Source organism: Ovis canadensis, chromosome 5 (genome assembly GCF_042477335.2).
Source record: "Ovis canadensis isolate MfBH-ARS-UI-01 breed Bighorn chromosome 5, ARS-UI_OviCan_v2, whole genome shotgun sequence".
NCBI lineage: Eukaryota > Metazoa > Chordata > Mammalia > Artiodactyla > Bovidae > Ovis > Ovis canadensis.
In genome coordinates, this window is record NC_091249.1 from 73727689 (window position 1) to 73748944 (window position 21256).

The following is a 21256-nucleotide window of genomic DNA, read 5'->3' on the forward strand; positions in this document are numbered from 1 at the left end:
TATTACATATGTAATATATAATATGTATAATGTGATGTATGCAAATTGCTTGGGCACCACTACACTAGCAATCACATGGTTATAAGTGAAAAAGAATCAGAAGCCATTCTGTACACAGAGTACAGAAAACCAAAAGAGCAGATAATATGTGTACCCTGGAATGACACAAACTTGACTTCCTTGTGTATGGTAAGAGAAAGAAGGAAACAACATAATTGAAGTAGGGATAATATTATATACTGGGAGGCAGAGAAAATGAGGAATGATATTCTTACAGATGGCCTGTGTCGTATTTACAAAAGGTAGTACCATAGTAATTCCCAGTGTGAAGATATGTGACTGGAAGTCCAGATGTCACAAAAATATCTCAGTTCTTGAAATTGCAGTCCGTTTCAAGGCATTCATTCAGTCTCTGAATGTTGAGAGGGGCATATGAAGCGTAGAACAATTCTCCATAATGCAAGACTGTCCTTGAAGGATATTCTGCTTCCCTGGGACCCTGTCCACTAAATGCCTGCAGCACCCCAGAGCCTGCAGTTTTAAGATTGCCCTCAATGAAATCCTCTGGTCTAATGTTGCAGCAGGAAGGACATCCTTTCAGTCATCCCAATTTTACTCTGTGTATTTCCAGGAAGACAGAAAATAGACTTCCTACGGGAAAGTATAGACATTGGATGGTGGGTGGATGGATGGATGGGTAGATAGAATGAATTTTAAGGGGCTCCTACTATGTATGCTGCTCTAGAACTATTAATCACCTCCCTCCTGAAACAGTCATCCCGGCTTTCTGTGCTAATGATCATGGGGCTCTTTCTGGAGCCTGGCTGACTAGGATCATACCAGCTGGATATCCAGAGATGATAAATGGCACTATTTCAATAGATCTTTGTGATTCCAAAATATATGCTACCTCCCACTTTTTATTTGGGTGGGTGAGTTGGTGAGGTGTTTAGTTTATCCTAGCTCTTAAGGCCGGAGAAGGCAATTGCACCCCGCTCCAGTACTCTTGCCTGGAAAATCCCATGGACAGAGGAGGCCGGTGGGCTGCCATCTGTGGGGTCGCACAGAGTCGGACACGACTGAAGTGACCTAGCAGCAGCAGCAGCAGCAGCTCTTAAGGCAGCGCTTCCCACCTGGTGGCCAGTGGAATCAGAGGCTTGTCCTTGCAGCCACAGGAAGCTTTGCTTTAGGGAGACCAGTCTAATGGTACAGCTTTCAGGGAGGAGGAGAGGTAGATCAGTCTAACACAAAGCACCCGGAGTTCCACAACAACTTAGGCAGAGTGTTGGGAGAAGACACATAATCTGTTTTCCTTTATTGGCGGTTTTTTGTTTAAGTATGAAAGTAACATACTTATTGAAAAAAGGAAATTTCGAACAATACACAGATTATGTTAAGTAAAAAGTATAAGTCCATTCCCCCTTGGTTTCCTGTTTCCCATGCCTCCCCCTAGTAGTTAACATGTTCATCCAAATTTGATTCTGTGTATTTACAGACAGGTAAGAAATAGACTTTCCATGGGAAAATCTAGATGTTGGATGGATAGATAGATAAATAGAAAGAATGAATGAATTAATGAATTTTTAAGAGACTCCTGCTCTACATTCTGGAGGAGGCAATGGCACCCCACTGCAGCACTCTTGCCTGGAAAATCCCATGGATGGTGGAGCCTGTTAGGCTGCAGTCCATGGGGTCGCTAAGAGTCAGACACAACTGAGCGACTTCACTTTCACTTTTCACTTTCATGCATTGAAGAAGGAAATGGCACTCCACTCCAGTGTTCTTGCCTAGAGAATCCCAGGGACGGGGGAGCCTGGTGGGCTGCCGTCTACGGGATTGCACAGAGTCGGACACAACTGAAGCAACTTAGCAGCGGCAGCAGCACTCTACATTCTAGGACTTGTTTTTTCACTTAACCATAGCCATGAATTATTTTACCAAGTTCCTTTTTTTTTTTTTTTTAAACCATGTTCTTCTTTAATGGCTACATAGGGTTCTTTTCCAGGGCAGCTTATAGTCAACTCATCCCCTGTTGATGGATATTTGAGTTGTTTCCCAAATGTTACTGTCACAGAGTTGCTGAATAACTTCAACCTTTACCCATGCTCACTTGAGTTAATATTTCTGTGGGTAGATTTCTGTAGTAGGATTGAGGGAATTGTATATTTCACAAATTGCTAAATTACTCTCTAAAAAGATCCCACCTACTGATACTCTCACCAAGAGAATGTAAGAGGACTGGTTTCCCCATATTCATACAACTCTGGGTGAGTCTTTCAATTTTTTTTTTTTTGGCCACACCATGTGGCATGGGAGATCTTAGTTCTTCAGTCAGGATTGCAGCCATACCCCTTGCATTGGGAACACAGAGTCTTAACCACTAAACTACTAGGGAAGTCCCAAGTCTTTTAATTTTTATTGCCCATCTGATAGGCTACATAAAGAACTTTTTCCAAATTACTTTAGGAAGGCTATAAAGAAAGAGGTTGCTGTAATTCTGTAGTTCTTGATGATTGTGGAGAAGAGATGTAATCATCTCTTTGAAGGCTCCCTGCTCTCTGTCGTCTCTGATTTGTGAGGCAATAGTTGTCCCCATGAGGCAGTTGTCCTTTTCCTATCAAAAGAAAGCCCAGAGGACAGAGTTTTGCAAATATCTGACCACCGTTTCCACCTCTCCTGCCCACAGTCAGCCAGGCGCTAGGAAACCCTTGGTGAGAGCAGATGGTCAGCACAGGCATAACCTGACAGGTAGTTCAACCCCTGCATTCCAACTCCTGCAGTTAATGGGAGGGAGGGGGTAGTTCCTACCTGCTCTGTCTGTTCTAGGCCTTATGGCTGATCTTTCCTGGACATTTGGTCTGGAGGTTTTTTCCATAGGAAGAAGAGCAAGAGGCAAAGGTACTGTAGAGAGGAGGCCAGATAATAGTCATGAGAGGTATTTGTGAGTCTTCGTGAAGGAGGCATGCTTAGACATTGATGTTTGTTTCTCAGAAGGTGGGTCTGAGGGCTACTGGTCATGATCAAAGAAAGACTGTTGGAGCCTTGTCCCAGATGCCATTGACTTGGGCACTCTTTCTGCAAATTCCAGACATCATCAGGAAGGGGGCTGGAAATAATCATTTATGCATCAAATGATACATCTGTAAGGGACCTTGACACTATTAGTTCCTGTGTTTTGTATTTTCCTTTTTCAAATTAAAATTTTCAACCCTATAGAAAAATAGAATAATGTAATGAACACACACACCCATCACCTGAAATGAGCAAGTATAAATGCCTTCTGTTTGCTGCATCTAGCTTTATACTAAGTAATTTAAAGGAAATTACAGATACTATGAGTTTTTACCCTTAAATACTTTACATGCCTCTCTAAACATTAAATTCCTATGATTAAAAAAAAAAGTTTGGAGGGGCCTGTGCCCCAAGGCTTGTAAGATCTTAGTTCCTTCACTGGGGATTAAACCTGGGCCTACCACAGTGGAAGCACTGAATCCTAACCATCAAACCACCCACCAGGGATTTCCCAAGTTCTTGTGATTTTAAAAGCGCTTCTTTTTTGAAGCAGCAGGACCATTTTTTAAAATGAAATACCACGTGCGTGTCCAGCAGATGGAGTTGTGCTTGAGACATACCCAAGTGGAGATCTCAAGTAGGCTAGTTGACCATGTGAGTCTGGAGCTCTGGGCAGAAGTAAGAAGTGGAGATCTGGGTTTGCCTTGTGTTTAAAGCCGTAGGACTAAAGGAGTTCAGGAAGAGAGTGAGTGGAGAGAGGAGGCCCCAGGGCACTCCAGCATTGGAGAGAAGCCAGGAAAGTGGCCCATGGAGTGAGAGAAACAGGACAAAGGGCATCTCTGGGGCCAAAATTTTTGAAGCAAGTGTTTTGAGAAATAGGGAATGGTCTGCTGTGTCTGCTATTGAGAGACAGAATAAACTGAGGACAGAGAACTGACCTTCGGATTTAGTACATATGGGGAACCGAGGTCCAGAAAAGGGTAAAGTGAGGACTAGTAGTACCCAATGAGGAAATTGAGGACTCCCGAAGGAGGGCGACTTGCCTGAGATCACACAGAGTGTTAAATAGCAGAGCTAGGACTAGACCCCAGGCCCTTTGGTGCCCCCAAGGGTGGACTTGACCTACTTAACACCAGCCTTCTCCCTCAGGCCGCAAGCTGGACCTTCAGGCCTCAGTTTCTTGCTGGTAATTCCTCTGCAGAGGATTACCAAATACCCATTGCTGCTGCAGAAAATTCTGGAAAACACACTCCCTGATGCCAGTGCCTACGCTGTCCTTCAGAGGGCTACCTCTGCCCTCCAAGATGTGGTCACCAACATCAATGAGTACAAGAGGCGCAAAGAAGTGGGTAAGGACTTGGGGCATTTAGGTGATACATTAGTGAGAATGCTTCTAGTTAACAAAAAACTCACCTCAAACTGGCTTCACTAGTAAAGGGAAGACAGTCACTTATGTAACCTACAAGTCCAGAGGTAACGTGGGCTTTAAGTAGGATTTAATCTGGGAGCTGGTGTCATTTCCCTATAATTCTCTTGTCTCTGACCTTCACTATGTGTCACTTGCCTCTTCAAACTGGCCTCCCTCATAACAATAAGTGGCTATTGCTGTCCTAAGACTCAAGTCTGAACACTACACCTTCCGGGAGAACATGGACCCTTTCTCCACTTAGCTGTAAACACTAAATTGAAACTTTATTCTAGTAGGATTTATTTGAACCAATTGCCATGGTTAGGGGTATGCCATGAACTGTTTGGCTTATGCCTGGGTTGTAAGCCTCTCTTTGAACCTGTCACTGTGGTAGAGGAGTGAGGATTGTGTGAATTGGCTTATAACAGTCAGCAACCACTCCCTGAACTAAAGTGAAATCATTCTTATCCAAACCACATGGCTGCTACACTAAGGAGAAATGAATACTGGGAGGCAAAGAGCTGTGTATGTATCAGGGATGAGGGTAGGAGGAGAAAATGGGGAGACTGTTGCCTCTCAAGTTGCTAAAACAGAAAGGTCTGCAGAGTGTCACAGTGTCCTAGGTAGAGGAAAAACTTACACAACTAAGACAGTATAGTAATGATAATTTAGCTAATCTTTACTAAGAGGTAGCTATGACTTGTTTTTTTCACTTATTTTGTTTGATCCTTACAATAGTCCTGAGGTTGGCACTGTTAGTCTCATTTCACAGTTGGGTAAAATGAGAACTTCAGTCATTTGCTTCATTTCCATCAACTTATGTGATCTCCCAGCAATCCTGGGAAGTGGTTGGCCTCATTTACAGATGAGGAAACTGAAGCGCAAGAAATCAAGCTGGTATGAACTTCTTCAGTCAGTGAGGACTCTGAGCCCTGTGTTTTACCTCCAAGATTTGCCATTCTAATGGGTGTGGCCCTGACGTTTGAGAAGAGGGCCTAAGAGGTGCCCAGCTGGGATGTCAGGGTCTCTTACTTTCCCGGGTCAGCTCTGGTCCCTGTGCCTTCCTTTTCCTCTGTTGGTGCAGCCTCCAAGTACACCAAGGTGGAGCCGCTGAGCCTCCGGGAGCGACTGGCTCGCATCAATACACACACCCTCTCCAAGAAGACCACCCGGCTGAGCCAGCTGCTGAAGCAGGAGGCGGGGCTCGTTCCCAGGGTGAGCAATGGACTGGAGGAAGGGTTGCATGCCAGCCATCCCAAGGGGCAAGACGGTGCAGTGGTGAGGCGGAGTCTTAGACTGCTTTCAGAGATGAGGAGACTGAGGCCAGGAAGGGGCAGAGTAGGCACCCTCACTTGATTCTTTTGTTTAAAGTTTGCTGGTTCTTTATAGATTTTTTGCTGTGGACCATTTTTAAAGTCTTTGAATTTATTTCAATATTGCTTCTGTTTTATGTCCTGGCGTTTTGGCCACAAGGCATGTGGGATCTTAGCTTCCTGCTCAGTTGTGTCTGACTCTGCAACTGCATGGACTGCAGCACACCAGGCCTTCCTGTCCATCACCAATTTCTGGAGTTTACTTAAACTCACGTCCATTGAGTCAGTGATGCTATCCAACCATCTCATCCTCTGTCGTCCTTTTCTCCTCCCACTTTCAATCCTTCGCAGCATCAGGGTCTTTTCAAATGAGTCAGTTCTTTGCATCAGGTGGCCAAAGTATTGGAGTTTCAGCTTCAACATCAGTCCTTCCAATGAACACCCAGGACTGATCTCCTTTAGGATGGACTGGTTGGATCTCCTTACAGTTCAAGGGACTCTTAAGAGTCTTCTCCAACACCACACAGTTCAAAAGCATAAACTCTTCGGTGCTCAGCTTTCTTTATAGTCCAATTCTCACATCCATACATGACTACTGGAAACATCATAGCTTTGACTAGATGGACTTCTGTTGGCAAAATAATGTCTCTGCTTTTTAATATGCTGTCTATGTTGGTCATAACTTTTCTTGCAAAGAGTAAGCATCTTTTAATTTCCTGACTGTAATCACCATCTGCCGTGATTTTGGAGCCCCAAAAATAGTCTGTCCCTGTTTCTATTGTTTCCCCATCTATTTGCCATGAAGTGATGGGACCAGATGCCATGATCTTAGTTTTCTGAATGTTGAGTTTTAAGCCAACTTTTTCACTGTCCTCTTTCTCTTTGAGAGGCTCTTTGAGAGCTCTTTAGTTCCTCTTCACTTTCTGCCGTAAGGGTGGTGTCATCTGCATATCTGAGGTTATTGATATTTCTCCCGACAGTCTTGATTCTAGCTTGTGCTTCATCCATCCCAGCATTTCTCATGATGTACTCTGCATATAAGTTAAATAAGCAGGGTGACAATATACAGCCTTGACATACTCCTTTTCCTATTTGGAACCAGTCTGTTGTTCCATGTCCAGTTCTAACTGTTGCTCTTTACCTACATACAGATTACTCAGGAGGCAGGTCAAGTGGTCTGGTATTCCTTTCTCTATAAGAATTTTCCACAGTTTGTTATGATCCACACAGTTGAAGGCTTTGGCGTAGTCAATAAAGCAGAAGTAGATGTTTTTCTGGAGCTCTCTTGCTTTTTCCATGATCCAGCAGATGTTGGCAATTTGATCTCTGGTTCCTCTGCCTTTTCTAAATCTGGCTTGAACATCTGGAAGTTCACACTTCATGTACTGTTGAAGCCTGGCTTGGAGAATTTTGAGCGTTACTTTGCTAGCCTGTGAGATGAGTGCAATTGTGTGGTAGTTTGAACATTCTTTGGCATTGCCTTTCCTTGGGATTGGAATGAAAACTGACCTTTTCCAGTCCTGTGGCCACTGCTGAGTTTTCCAAATTTACTGGCATATTGAGTGCAGCACTTTCACCGCATCATCTTTTAGGATTTGAAATAGCTCAGCTGGAATTCCATCACCTCCACTAGCTTTGTTCATAGTGATGCTTCTTAACCAGGAATCAAAGCCACACCCCTGCACTGGAAGTTAGGAAAGTTCCTCCACTTGATTCTGAATAGCCAGGGTGGGGTTTCTCCTCTGTGCCTTGTGCTGCTCTTTCTCCGGGGCCTCTTGATACAGGTGTGTGTGTGTTTTCAGTCACTCAGTTGTGTCTTTTCAACCTCATGGACTGTAGCCCACCAGGCTTCTCTGTCAGTGGGATTCTCCAGGCAAGAATAATAGAATGGGTTGCCATTTCCTTTTCCAGGGGATCTTCCTGACCCAGGAATCAAACCTGAATCTCCTGTGTCTCCTGCCCTGCAGGCAGATTCTTTACCTCTGAGCCACCAGCAAAGCCTCTTGATGCAGATAGGAAAACTTATGTCTGGGCCTGGGCAAGGAACCAGCCTTAAATAACTACTCGTAGAAACTTAGGTTGACTGAGTACTTACTCTGAACCAGGCATTAATGGTTACATACAATGAAGTAAATGTTCATATTATCCCCATGTTGCAGATGCAGAAACAGGCTCCAAGAGGGCAAAACAATTGCCTGAGTTCACACAGACAGGAAGCAAGTGAACCAGGGCTCATGTGTCTGATTTCATGGTCTGAATACAAAACCACTAAGCTGCACTCACTGCCTCCAACCATCCCACTCAGTTTGGGGACTGGAGGAATGGCTCTGATGTCCGGGTCTGTGGAAAGGTGTGTGTATGTGGTTCCCAGCAAGGACTTGGGACAGAAGTGTACACTGCCCCCATGTGGATGTTCTCGGCCCTCATAAGCGTAACTTTACTCTCAGACGGAAGACAAGGAATTTGATGACTTAGAAGAGAAGTTCCACTGGGTGTCGCTGTGTGTGACTGAGCTGAAGAGCAACGTGGCTGCTTACCTGGATAATTTGGAGGTGAGGGCCCTGTGGTAAATAATGGGAGTGGGGAGTGGGGCTGGGATACCTGGGCAGGTACGTAGGGCCTGGAACAAGCTCCTGACAAAGGCACTAGCTTCAGGAACCAATTGGGAGAGATCATAACAGTTGCTGGTTGGAGGCCAGAGAAGGGCCATGGGCAAGCACTCCTTATTCTAGAGGTTATCTGGCTGGGGCAACTTCTGAGTTCATTGAGTGTTCAGGGACTGGGGTTTCCACTGGGCAGAGTCAAATTCACTGGAAGCAGAGTCATCTGGAAGTACCCTGCCAGACCGGCTCTAGAGCAGGAGTAACAAACAGGTGCTCAAAGGGACCAGGCAGGTAATATTATTGACTGAAGTGTATAGGTGTATAGGCCTATTGTCTATTTATGAGACTTTATGGTAGAGTTCAATATGTAGTAATATTTGGAGTTTGAATGACTGAATAAATGCATAAATGAATAAAATAAAATTAAATGTCCTGTCTCACGGGAGTTGTTGCTGCATGGGAGTGTGGACCCAATGCTGCCAGTTCTTCTGATTTTAAGGAAGAAGAAAACTGAAAATTGAGACCTTTAGGTGAAGTCTCATGATGTGCCCATGTGAGCGTCTAATTAAATAAGAATCTAAATGTTATGTGGGCCCAACAAAATACATTTTTGCAAGCCGGATTTAGTGCACAGGGACACCAGTTTGCATTCCCAACCAGCACATTACTTTCCTTGTGCCCAAATTCCCACTTCGTTCTTGTCATCGCTGCTGACTCATTCCATCCACTCTGTCCCTTTTGCATGGTTTTGTTCTCAGTCACATCCATTTGCACAGACCAGTTCAGTCAGATGAGAACAGGCTCTTTGGATAATAGGATTTGGGGTGGCATTATTGGAAGTGTGTACAAGGAGAGAGGTTGTAGCTCTATGCTTTTGTGTGTGGGGCACACCCCCTGCTTATTCCTGCTCCATCTTGCCCCAGCCCACACAGAAAGATAACAGCACAGTGAGTGAGAAGGGGAAGGCCTTCAGGGAAAGAATGGAGGGGCCTTGAGAGAGAGAAACCAGAAGCCCCCAACAGACACGTCTGGCTTTGCAGAGAAGAACAGATACTTAAAAGCATTAAGGCTGCGTTGCCCTGAATGCAGGATTTACATGACAGATATAGTGCTGACATGAAATCCCATAGCAAGAAACTGACTCTCTCTTTTAATCCTCAGAGTCCAGGAAAAGCCTCTATTGCTGGCGTGTAAATAAACCAGCAGAACCAGTCTCAGGCTGGAAGCCTTCAGCTGGCCATGACACCCAGACAGAATTTAATAGCGCTGTTTTTATAGCAGTTATTTCTAACGTGCTTATTTATGGCAATTATTACTGGCTTTTCCTTTATGGAAGTATCATAAGGTGGGTTTTTTTTTTTTTTTTTGGCCATGCCATGCAGCTTGTGGGATCTTAGTTTCCTGACCAAGGACTGAACCCAGGCCCTCGGCACTGAAAGCACGGACTCCTAACCACTAGAATGCCAGGGAATTCCCCATAAGGTGTTTTTTGTTGTTGTTTTTGGTTTGTTTTAATGCACTGATTTAAATAGGGATGCTAGGTTGATTTAAGGAAAAGTATTATCAGAACATGAGGAGCAGACATGGCAGAAAAAAAAATTCATAAAGGTGATGAGAAGTGTGTGTATTGGAGGCAACACTAGAATAGGGAGAAAGATGTGGGCTTAGAGAAAGAAGATTCTAATCACCTGAGTTGTGCAAGGATAGATTAGCTGTGTGCAGACACTTGGAGGGTGTGCAGAGAGCCTGGGCAACCTTTTCCAGGATATCATGGAGGGGCTTTCAGGTGTGAGATGGTCTCAGTGGGCTGTGATTGGCTCTCCTTTGCCCCCCATCTAGGCTTTCCTCCGCTTCCGGCCCCAGGACTACAATCTGGAAATCCCCGGGGGGCCTGTGGTACAGTACTGTTACCTGGCAAGAGACCTGCAGCTCCAGGCCTTCCCAGAGTTTGTGAGTGGAACTTCTCCCTTCTTTTTTCCAGGCAGGTGGCAGAGTCTATAAGAATAATATTTAGAAGTGAGGCCCTTTCCTCAATGGTTACATCCATAACTGTCCTGGGTAGTCAGCAGGGTGGAGGTTATTATTAGTGCCTTTTCCTGATAAAAATAGGGCCAGCTAATGTTTAGTTGAGCCATGTTATCTGCCTGGCACTGTGCTAAAGTCTTTACATTCTTTACTCATTTTATCCTCACAACATAGCCTACAGAGTAAATACTGTTAATAACTCCATTCTGGAGATGAGGCTCAGAGAGGGTGACTTCCCAGGTTATTTAGATGATCAATGGCAAGCTAGGATCTTAGCCCCAAGGACTATGGTTTTGATCACCATCCTATACAAAATTTTTTCAACATCTCTGCATAGTAACCATATTAGGAAATGACATATATTGAATACTTATTCTGTGCACTCTGCTAAGCTTGTTACATGCATTGTCCCCATTTCTCAGATGGGTACCTTGAGGCCCTGAAAGGTTAAATATCATGCTAGAGGTCACAGCTGTTCAGTAAGAGTGGCACTGGAGCCTCTCTCCAAAGCTCCTTCTTCCTGTGGCCACCCGCTGCCACTTCTTTCTTCAACTCCCAAGCTCACCTCTCCCCACAGAAGCAGCAACTGGAAGCGCAGGTGTGGCAGCCATTGTGCAGCCTGGCCAAAGCCTTGGCAGGCCCTCAGAACCTGATCAAGAAGCGTCTGGACAAATTACTGGACTTTGAGAGGGTGGAAGAGAAGCTGTTGGAGGTTGGCAGCATGACCTACGAGGAGGAGGCAGCACGGCACACGTATCAGGCACTCAACTCCCTGCTAGTGGCTGAACTCCCACAGTTTAACCAGCTGGCCATGCGGTGGCTCAGCCAGATTCTGTGCGCATTTGTGACTCTCCAGAGGGACCTTGCAAAGCAAGTGCTGCAGAGGGCAGAGGACAGCTTGGCCCAGGTAAGGCCTCTGGGACTGGGGTGAGTCTGGTAAATTGGATGGGCTTCCTCAGCCCTTCAGCGGGTTGTTTGAAGGGGCTGAGGTGGAGTGAAGTTGGGCCTCCCAAACAGGCTACCAGGTGCTCAGGAGGAGGCCATGGGGACCTTCTGGATCTCTCGCATGCCTGTTCTACCTCCTTTAATAGAGTCAGACCGTGGAAGCAAGGGTAGTAAGGACTCTAGGCCGCTTGCAGGCTCTGGGACTCAGAAACACAGGAGGCTCGCCTGGGAAAATAAGAGGCCTTAGGGCCATTGCCTGGAGTGTATTAGAAACAGGTGACAAGAGACAGGGCCCTTTCTATATTAGTCAGGAGTAAATGCTTTAAGCTGGTGTTCCTGCCCCTGCTACTACTTCTAGCAGCTGCCTCCCTGTGAGCCTTTACTGTGCACTGCGTTTGAAACACTTTCCATATATTGTCTCAATCCTCACTATAACCCCACAGAGTAGGTAGTGTTATTACTCTCATTTCAAAAGGAAGCCGGAACCACAGATGTTAAGCAGCTTGCTCAAGCCGTATAGCTCATGGCTAAATTTAAATCCCGGCAGGTGAACTCTAGAGCCTGAACCACAATGCTCGACACCCTGTTAAAAACAGCCATCTGCTGAAAGCATAAATAGGGCACAGAGAGGCTTAAACACATTTCCAAGTGTAAACTTTGATTTTAGAATTTTGAAGATGGGTTGGTATAGGAAAGAACACTCAACTGTTCTTCAGTCTCTCTCTGATATCAACATCAGAGCTAGGTGGCCTGTGGGTCTAAGCTCTGCAGAAATGTCAGTGTTGCTTGTTCCACATGGTGCTTCCTGTGCCTCATGTGCCCCAGCTCAGCTTTCTCCATCCAGTTTATTGCATAAAAATCCCATTGAAATTTTCCACCCCCCACCCTTATCACTGTGTGATACCACTTTGACTGTGTGGATCACAACAAACTGTGGAAAATTCTTAAAGAGATGGGAATACCAGACCACCTTACCTGCCTCCTGAGAAATCTGTCAAGAAGCAACAACAGTTCAAGTCGAACATGGAACAATGGACTGGTTCCAAATTGGGAAAGGAGTATGTAAAGGCTATATATTGTCAGCCTGCTTATTTAACTTATATGCAGAATACATCATGTGAAATGCTGGACTGGATGAAGCACAAGCTGGAATCAAGACTTCCAGGAGAAATATCAATAACCTCAGATATGCAGATGACACCACCCTTATGGCAGAAAGTGAAGAGGAACTGAGGAGCCTTTTGATGAAAGGGAAAGAGAGTGAAAAAGTTGGCTTAAAACTCAACATTCAGAAAACTAAGATCATGGCATCATTGTTCCATCACTTCATGGCAAATAGATGGGGAAACAATGGAAACAGGGACAGACTTTATTTTCTTGGGCTCCAAAATCAGTGCAGATGGTGACTGCAGCCATTAATTAAAAGATGAAATTAAAAGACGCTTGCTCCTTGGAAGAAAAACTATGACCAACATAGACAGCATATTAAAAAGCAGAGACATTACTTTGCCGACAAAGGTCTGTCTAGTGAAGGCTATGGTTTTTCCAGTAGTCATGTATGGATGTGAGAGTTGGACTATAAAGAAAGCTGAGTGCCCAAGAATTGATGCTTTTGAACTGTGGTGTTGGAGAAGACTCTTGAGAGTCCCTTGGACTGCAAAGAGATCGAACCAGTCCATCCTAAAGGAAATCAACCCTGAATATTTGTTGGAAGGACTGATGCTGAAGCTGAAACTCCAATACTTTGGCCACCTGATGCAAAGAACTGACTCACTGGAAAAGACCCTGATGCTGGGAAAGATTGCAGGTAGCAGGAGAAGGGGATGACAGAGGATGAGATGGTTGGATGGCATCACCAACTCAATGGACAGGTTTGAGCAAGCTCCATGAGTTGGTGATGGACAGGGAATCCTCGCGTGCTGCAGTCCATGGGGTCACAAAGAGTCGGACATGACTGAGCAACTGAGCTGAGCTGAACTGAACTCTTACCACTACCTTCCCAGCTCATAGTCTCACTCTGCAGCTGTAGCCTCCCACCACTTCTGAGTATGATCACAGCCACTTTGCACTGACTCCTTCTTCAGCCTGGAATGTCCTTCCCCGACTCCCCCATACTTTTCACAGTGCCTGACACAGTGACCTCCACAAATAAGGGACAAATGAATCTCTCCACGAAGCTCTCAGAATCCTCTTTCTCCAGCAGGGAGAACTCATCTCCCCATCCTCTGTACTCCAGCAGCCCTCAGGATGTGCTTCTCCTAAGCGCTTATCAGAGCCTGCATCCTGCTGGGGTGATGGATGGAGCTGTTTCCCCTCATTAAGCTTCTCTTCTTTTTGGCCCTCACAGCATTTAGTACAGAGTTCTGTCCTCAGACACTGTTTTTGAATTAAGCCCAAACCATCTGCAAAAAGAAGCTTTTCTCTTTCCTGAAGGCAGAGGGTAAATCTGATCAGATAATCTTCTCATTCTCTTCTCACCTTCTAGTCTCTTCTATCTAGGGCAGCCAGACCCTCTTGTGTTTACACTGGGCTATGCAGGGCTGGGGAGTATTCTAGGATACGTAGTAGGGAGGTCAACTTCATAAGAGCAGAAAGAAGGCATTCCTTTTTTTCTTTTTTTGACTGTGCTATGTGGCATTGGGTTCCCCAACCAGAGATTGGACTTGTGTCCCCTGTATTGGGAGCACTGAGTCTTAACCATTGGACCACCACCATGGAAGTCCCAGGAAGAGGGCATTTCTTGATTGATCTTGTAATATAGAATCTTAGGGCCTGTTAATGATTGAATACAGCTTTCTGTCTGTGTCCCATGTCCCATTCTCCTGGACAGTCTTCTGGAACCTGGGAAAGGCTCACATGGTAGAACCTCAATCTCTCTGCATCCTGGGGGCAGAGGAAAGGCCCTGGTGGTTTTGGTGACCAGCAAGAGCACATGTCTCTGTTAGCTGTGGGGCCTTGGTCACTTCTAGACTGTCTGATGAAAATGCAGGAGTTGCCCAGCAGGGCCACATTCCCAGGATGAAGCATTATTCAGAAACTCCCTGGGCTCCAAACCAGCTTAGGCATAAAGAACATATTATACAATTGTGTAACTGAGAGAGACAACAGACAATGTTGTTGAGGCTCTGGCTTTCACTGCATCTCCTGGCTGTTTCCCTCTCTGGGCTGACTTTATTGTCAAGCAGGCATTTTCTGCAAGGTGGGAGAGAGTGGCTCTCAAGTGTTTACCTTAACATCTCAGGATCTAAAAGAAGAATCAGCCTGTCATTCTCAGCCTTCATGTGCTAAATCTGATGGGAAGATTCCAGATTCCGATTGGCCTTGCTCTAGTCCATTGTCCACTCCTTGACCAATCATGGTAGATAAGAAAAGGGATGCTGTGACTGCTAGTCTTGTGGCCAGGCACCAGGAGGGACAATACTCCTGGACCCCCATAGAGGGATGCTTTCTTAAAGGACGGTGGGGCAGTACCCAGGCCAAACCAAGACAAAGACATAAAGGCCCATCCTCACACAGCTGGGGCTGGAGTGTGGCTGTCAGGTCTCCTCTCTGCCAAGGAGGGCTCTGATGACAGTGTCTGTGCCCCCCAGCTCCCCCACCACCACCTGTCTGAGCCGGCCTTCAGGAAGCTGGTGGAGGACGCACTAGGCCAGACCAGTCACCAGCTTCGCGCCTTTCAAGAGAACTTTGAAAAAGTGCTGCCACCTCCCACCACACAAGTAAGTGTCCCTCCTTCCCCCTCAAAGACTATCCAGTCCTTCACCTGCCAGTGGGGTGAAGTCAGCCCCCCATTTCCTTCCCCTTTTGTCTTCCCAGTTGTTCCCTGTTACCCCAGAAACACGTTGCCTTTCCCTCTCTCTTTTCTGTGACCTGGGGGTGGCGGTGGGGTGGAAATCTCTCTCTCTCACACACACACACATTCTCTTCATGGTTGATAAGTATAAAAGCAAGTTAAGAAGATAACCTAAACATTTTGCTCTTAATGACATCACAATAGACAAGTGGCATTAACACCCTGAAACCTGCAACTTCTTCAGATTTTTCAGCAAAATTAACCTTATTTCCTCATCACTTTCCCATAGCACTTGCTTCAAATATGAGTATTCAGGACAAATAAAATGTTTGAACTAGAAGTAATTCAGATTTTCTTTTTGCTATGTAATTTTTAATTGCAAAAGACAAGTGTTTCAGCTGCATTGTGGTTGACAGAACTTTGGCTAGCCAAAAGCTTTTTTGGGGGGTAAAATGATTTTCCTCTAAAATATAAGGAAAGGGTAACTTGTAGTCCACTTGAAGAATTCTTCAAGAATATATAAAATAATGGAGTAGGATGGGCGGGGTGGGAGGGAGATGCAAGAGAGAGGGCATATATGTGTACTTACAGCTGATACACATTGTTGTATGGCAAAAATCCATACAATATTATCAAGCAATTATCTTCCAATTAAACAAAAGACAAAACCATAAAAAAGAATAAAATCAGCCTAATAATTTTGAAAAGATATATAAACTTAATAAAATTTTAAAAGAATATATAAAATATTATGCATGTTTTAGTAACTGATGTAGCTGAAGGGCAAAGGTGCTCTCAGTATGATGAAACCTGGGTTTGAGAAAACTGAAACTGTATTCAGTCACATGTGAGATGTGAAGTGAGGGTCAGGAGACAGGTCCAAGGTTCCCCCAAAGGGGGAAGGAGGCCCAAGAGAGAACATTAAAGGAGCCCAGAAGAACTGGGCAGAGACAGGTGGCCTTTGCACTTGACCAGAATGTAGAGGACATCAAAGAGCCTCAGAGGGGTATGTGCACTTCAGGTGGGGTGGCCTCCTCCTGGGAGTGAGCTGTCCCCACTTCATTGCCCACCCTGAGACGCCCAGCAGAGGACTCACTGGGGCTGTTACATGGGCTCTGCGACCCAAGGGAAGGAAGGGTGAAGGAAATCAAGAACAGAGAGGCCACTCAGATGAGCCCTGGAAACGTCTATCTTTTTCTACTTAAGACAAAATAACATTTTTTCTTATTGGAAAATCAAGCCATGGTGATTGCAGGAAAAAGAAGAGACGATACATAAAAATAGAAAGAAATGGGAACATCATAGTCCTGGTGTGTTGCAAATTGGTAGGAAGAGAAGGGACTGCCATGACCCCAGCCCCACCCCCAGCGTCCCCATCTCTCCTCTCATGTACCCCTGCAAGACACACACAGATACATAGACACACACCTTCCTATAAATTCCTGACTCATTTGGCTACAAGTACATATCCCAGAGGAATGGGGTCACCCCCCAGGACATGAGAGTACCAGTGTAATCTTTGCAGGCCTCCCCAGTGCCTCCAGGGGGTGCTGCTGTTCTTCACACAGGGAGGGGCAGAGACTTGAGAAAGAAGACAAACCTTTGTTACCCTATACTTGCGTTAACACCACCATTCTGAAAAAGAGCTACTCTGTCTCTACACTTTTGTTTGAGGGACTGTGTAGAAACCTGGGATTCTCCTGGTTCTTGATCCTGATTCAGGAACCTGTTGGAAGTAAGGGAGATGGCAGAGTTCATGCCTGAAGGGCATCTCTGCCTACTTCCCTACACCTAGCACCTCTCCATCTGGAAATAGCCATATAGAATATAGTGAATATATGTCCATCCATATATATCTATATATAGAGAATATATAATAAATCTATATTCAATATTTTTAGTTTCTTTGTTTTACAAAAGGGGACAACCTCCTGAAGTCCCTTCTTGTTAATACTTTAGTTGGAAGCAGTGAATGAAAAAGACAGTGCCAAATTTCTAGATGCTCTGAAAGTGCACTGAATCATTCTCCTTAGCTAGATGTCAATTTCCATTAAGGAAAAACTCTGTTGTCACTCACAAGGCTTACCATACCTTGTAAATGGGAGGGGGCTCAATAAAGGCTTGTGGACTCAAAACCCATGGAACAAAACACTGAATTTCCTTTGTTCACCCGTGTGTGAGGGGTCTACGTGTGTCAGCCCTGTGCTGGCTATTTAAAATCCCAGGTGAGTAAGGGGTGATGCTGACATGACACTCGTAGTCTTGCTCATTGGTGCTGGAAGATGTGTGTAAGGCATTTTCCTGTGGGACAGCTTAGCTTAATACTATGGTCAGAATTAAGGGCCCAGTCCTGGAGTTCTGTAACTGGGAGATTCAGAAACTGACTTAGGATGTTAGAAATCCCAAGAAATTTACACCAGAGAAGGATTTTAGAAGCTTCTTCTAAAATGCCTTTCTTCTGAATTCATTTCTTCTGAAATGCCTTTGGATACGAACAGCATGTGTTTCTCATCTGATCCATCCATTTGTTATTGAGGAGGCTGTTGCCCTGACTGGGATGGGTCTATGGGGAGCAGAGGTGGACTTGGCCCAGGATTCCTGGCTGTCCACATGTCGGCCAGCACTGGTGTTAGCTTTAACCCTCCAGCTCCAGCACTGGTGTCTGTCTCTCTCCCTCTCGCAGCCACTCCTTCCAGGGGCTGAACGCCAGGTGCAGGCACTCCTGAGCAGGTATGGCCCGGGAAAGCTGTACCAGGTGACCAGCAACATCAGCGGGGCTGGGACTCTGGACCTGACCCTGCCGCGGGGCCACATCGTAGCCCTCCTTCAAAACAAGGACACCAAAGGCAACAGCAGCCGATGGCTGGTGGACACTGGAGGTACGTGGGACTTCAGGGGGCACTTCCCCGCCCTTTGGGAAAACCACCCAACGAGAGCCAGTGGGGAGACACGGGTGCTCTTGTGGGTGGGGTCTGGCTATGCAGATCCAGGATGGGAATGAACACAGGTGAACATGGAGGGCTTGGGGATATAGTCAGCTTAGTGTGGTGTATGAGATGCCAAAAAGAGAAGTTGTCTTATGTTGCAACATCCGTATCAAGCACCTACTATGTGTAAGGAAGGCAAGGACTCGCGAGGACTCTGCCTTGGGGACCTCACAAGTCACTGGTGTAGACGCAGTTCTGTGGATCACCTTGAAGAATGGCAATACGTGGAGAAGGAACACTTGGATCCCAACTGTGGGGACAGAAGTCTGACATCAGGAATGAAGTTGATGTTATCCTGCTCCCTCTGCTCTGGTCAGGTCCCTGGGTGTGCTGCTCAGACATGGGGGTTCCAGGAGGCAGTAGGGCAGGAAACAAGGGGCACCATGAACCCAGGACGAGATGCCCCAGCATCTCCAGTGTCTTCCACAGGGGGGCATGCGATCCACAGATGACGGTTACACAGGACTTTTGGGAGGGGATCTGCAGACAGTTTTTCCCCACTTTAGATACTTTATTTTAATTCAGTATTTTAATGTATATTAGAAAAAATATAATTAGTACAGAAACCCATGATTTTATTCATTGTTATCAATGTATAGTACAACACTGTTTTAAAAAGTGAGTTTATTAAAAAATTAAGATCGTACAGATCTGGCAAAAATCATAAAAGGGGAAACTCTGGACTCAAGTTGAAAAACGAGCTAAATGAAGATTAAAACAAGGCCCCTGGAGTCAAGAAGGCCAGGTTTGGATCCCAACTCAGCACTTTACTAACTGCATGATCCCAGAGGAGTTATGGAGCCTCTCTGAGCCCCGTTGATTCAGCAGTAAAATGAAAATAACAATACTGACCTTGAGAGCTGATGTAAAGACTAGGTGGTCCAGTGCGGTTCATTACGAGGCAAGCTCTCAGAAGGTGACGGCCATTCACATTAACTGCAGCCAGAACACCCCTGGGGTAGCTGTTACAAGAAGGGACTGGGGGCACTTGGGGAAGGGAAAGGCAATTTCTGCCTCCTGGGAAGACAGTCCTGCAGGGAGGAGTAGCCTTGCTTGGACAGGGGACCAGAGGTGCCAGCACCAGGAAAACAGTTTTCATTCCAGTCCAAGGAAGAACTTTTTGTCTCTCCAGAGCTGTTCCAAATGAACTGGGTTGCCTCGGTGGGCAATGGGCTCCCTGTCACTGGGGTAAACAAGCGGAAGCTAGAAAGAGTGCACGCAGGGTAGGGTGAGTGGTTTTGTGAGGTTCTGAGATGACTTTTCAAGGTCCACTGTAGTGCTGAGAAGCTGTATTGGATGCAGTCACATTCATGAATGGCGGTGACTTCCTCTACCACTGAAAAGGGTGATCCACAGCCAGATAACGTTCTGTATGTCCTGCAGGACATCGAGGGTACGTGCCAGCTGGAAAACTGGAGGTGTACCATGTGGTCCCCACTGAGGAGGAGCTCAGAGGGCAGGCGAGGCCTCACAAAGACTCCCAACATCAGACACCAGAGCCCACCTCGGCCCCGGTCCCCTCTGTCCCAACTGTGACCCAGGTGAGCCTAGAAGAGGGGTGGGGGCCATCTGGAGCGGGACTTTGATTTTCATCTGGTCAGGAGGAGTTACTACCCTGTGGAGGGGCCAGGGCCTTGGTCAGTGGCCACACCAGTTTCCGTGTACCTGGAGAAAGCAGACTCTCATCCCTGCCATGTCAAGAGCAGAGAGCTAATCCTTTACTCTCCAGTAAGCACAGCAAGTGGGATTATTTCATTCATTCATTGTCATGCATTAATTATTCAGTATACGCCAGGCACTGTGTTAGATGAGAGATACAGTGATGAGCAGAGGTCAACCTTGGCCCTTGACTTCCTCAAATTTACAATCTAGGAGGTGGGGGAAACAGTGATTAATAAAATAATTATATAAATGATCTTAAAGTTCTATTAGTGATAGGAGCCAGAGCCTTAAGTGAGGGAGAGGATTAGGGAAGGTTTTTCTGAAAAGAATCATGCTTTTGCTCAGATTTGAAGGATGAATAGGAAGTAATTGGATAAAGGGGTGTGAATGGGAAGAGCTTCCCTGAAAACATACCCAGCAAATGCAAAGGCCCAGGGCTGGGGAGGACATGGTCAGTAAGGAACTGAGGGGAGCCAGCAAGGTAGAGGCAGTGAGGTGCTGTTGAAGAGGGGCGGTGGGGCCAGCCATTGGGGCCTGTGGCCTTGGCAAGGGTGTCGGTCTTTCTCATAAAAAGCCATGGGAAACTTGTACATGCATGTTCATCGCAGCATTATTCATATCAGCCCCTAAGTGGAAACAACCTATGTCTATCAACTGATGAAAGAATAAACAAAATCTGGCATATCCATGCAATTTCAAATATTATTCAGCCAAGAGAAAGTATGACGTTCTGATACATGCTACCACACGTAGCTGGATACAGAAGACCATGTAACGTGTGATTCTCTATTCAGAATGTGTAGGATAGACAGTTACTTTGGGACAGAAAGTAGACCAGTGGTTGTCAGGGGCTCGGGGCAAGGGGAGTAGGGCCTCTTTTTGGGATGATGAAGATGTTCTGGAATTAGATAGTGATGGTGATGGCACAACTTTGAGAACATACTAAAAACTACTGAATTGTACACTTTGAAAGGGTGGAGTGTATGTATGTGAATTATATCTCAAAGCAAAAAGTGATGGGAAGGCTTTGCAGAGCCAAATCCTAGGGGGAAGGTCAGTGGAGTCGCTATGAGGGTTGATTGAAGTAGTTAGCTGCTGGCACATGGGAGCGTCAGTAAATGGAGGCAGCACGCACGGTTATGGAGGAGGAACTTCACAGGTGATGAATGAGCAGCAGAAAGGACCCAGGCCCAGGGGCAGGGGCCCAGAGGCTTGCAGTGAATAGCCGGGGAGCCTGGAGTGGGCTGAGGGAGGGCTGCATAGAAGCCCGTGGAAGCTGTGATGTACAGCTCTGGCACATTTTGAGAAGGTTCTCAGGCCAGTGCCAGGAGAATTAGCTAGATTTGCTACACCAGGGCTGCCTCCAGCTGGACACACCCACCCATTGGCAAAGGACCCACAAGGGAGGCTGGCCACCCAACTCAGCACCATTGCCAGCCAATGTGGATGGTGTCCCCAGAACCCCTACCTAGGGGCTCATATGGAGAGCTCAGCTGTCCGTCAGCCCA

At 46.0% G+C, this 21256-nt stretch overlaps 1 protein-coding gene across 1 annotated transcript in view; it reads left to right on the plus strand.

Moving 5' to 3' along the window:
• ARHGEF37 (Rho guanine nucleotide exchange factor 37) overlaps positions 1 to 21256 on the plus strand; it is a 55595-nt gene that overhangs the window by 29948 nt on the left and 4391 nt on the right. The window contains exons 5-12 of the mRNA XM_069592402.1: positions 4162 to 4361; positions 5505 to 5635; positions 8181 to 8285; positions 10176 to 10286; positions 10939 to 11268; positions 14897 to 15025; positions 17783 to 17978; positions 19470 to 19627. Coding sequence (XP_069448503.1) covers positions 4162 to 4361; positions 5505 to 5635; positions 8181 to 8285; positions 10176 to 10286; positions 10939 to 11268; positions 14897 to 15025; positions 17783 to 17978; positions 19470 to 19627 — 1360 coding nt within the window. The remainder of the gene's footprint in view (positions 1 to 4161; positions 4362 to 5504; positions 5636 to 8180; positions 8286 to 10175; positions 10287 to 10938; positions 11269 to 14896; positions 15026 to 17782; positions 17979 to 19469; positions 19628 to 21256) is intronic.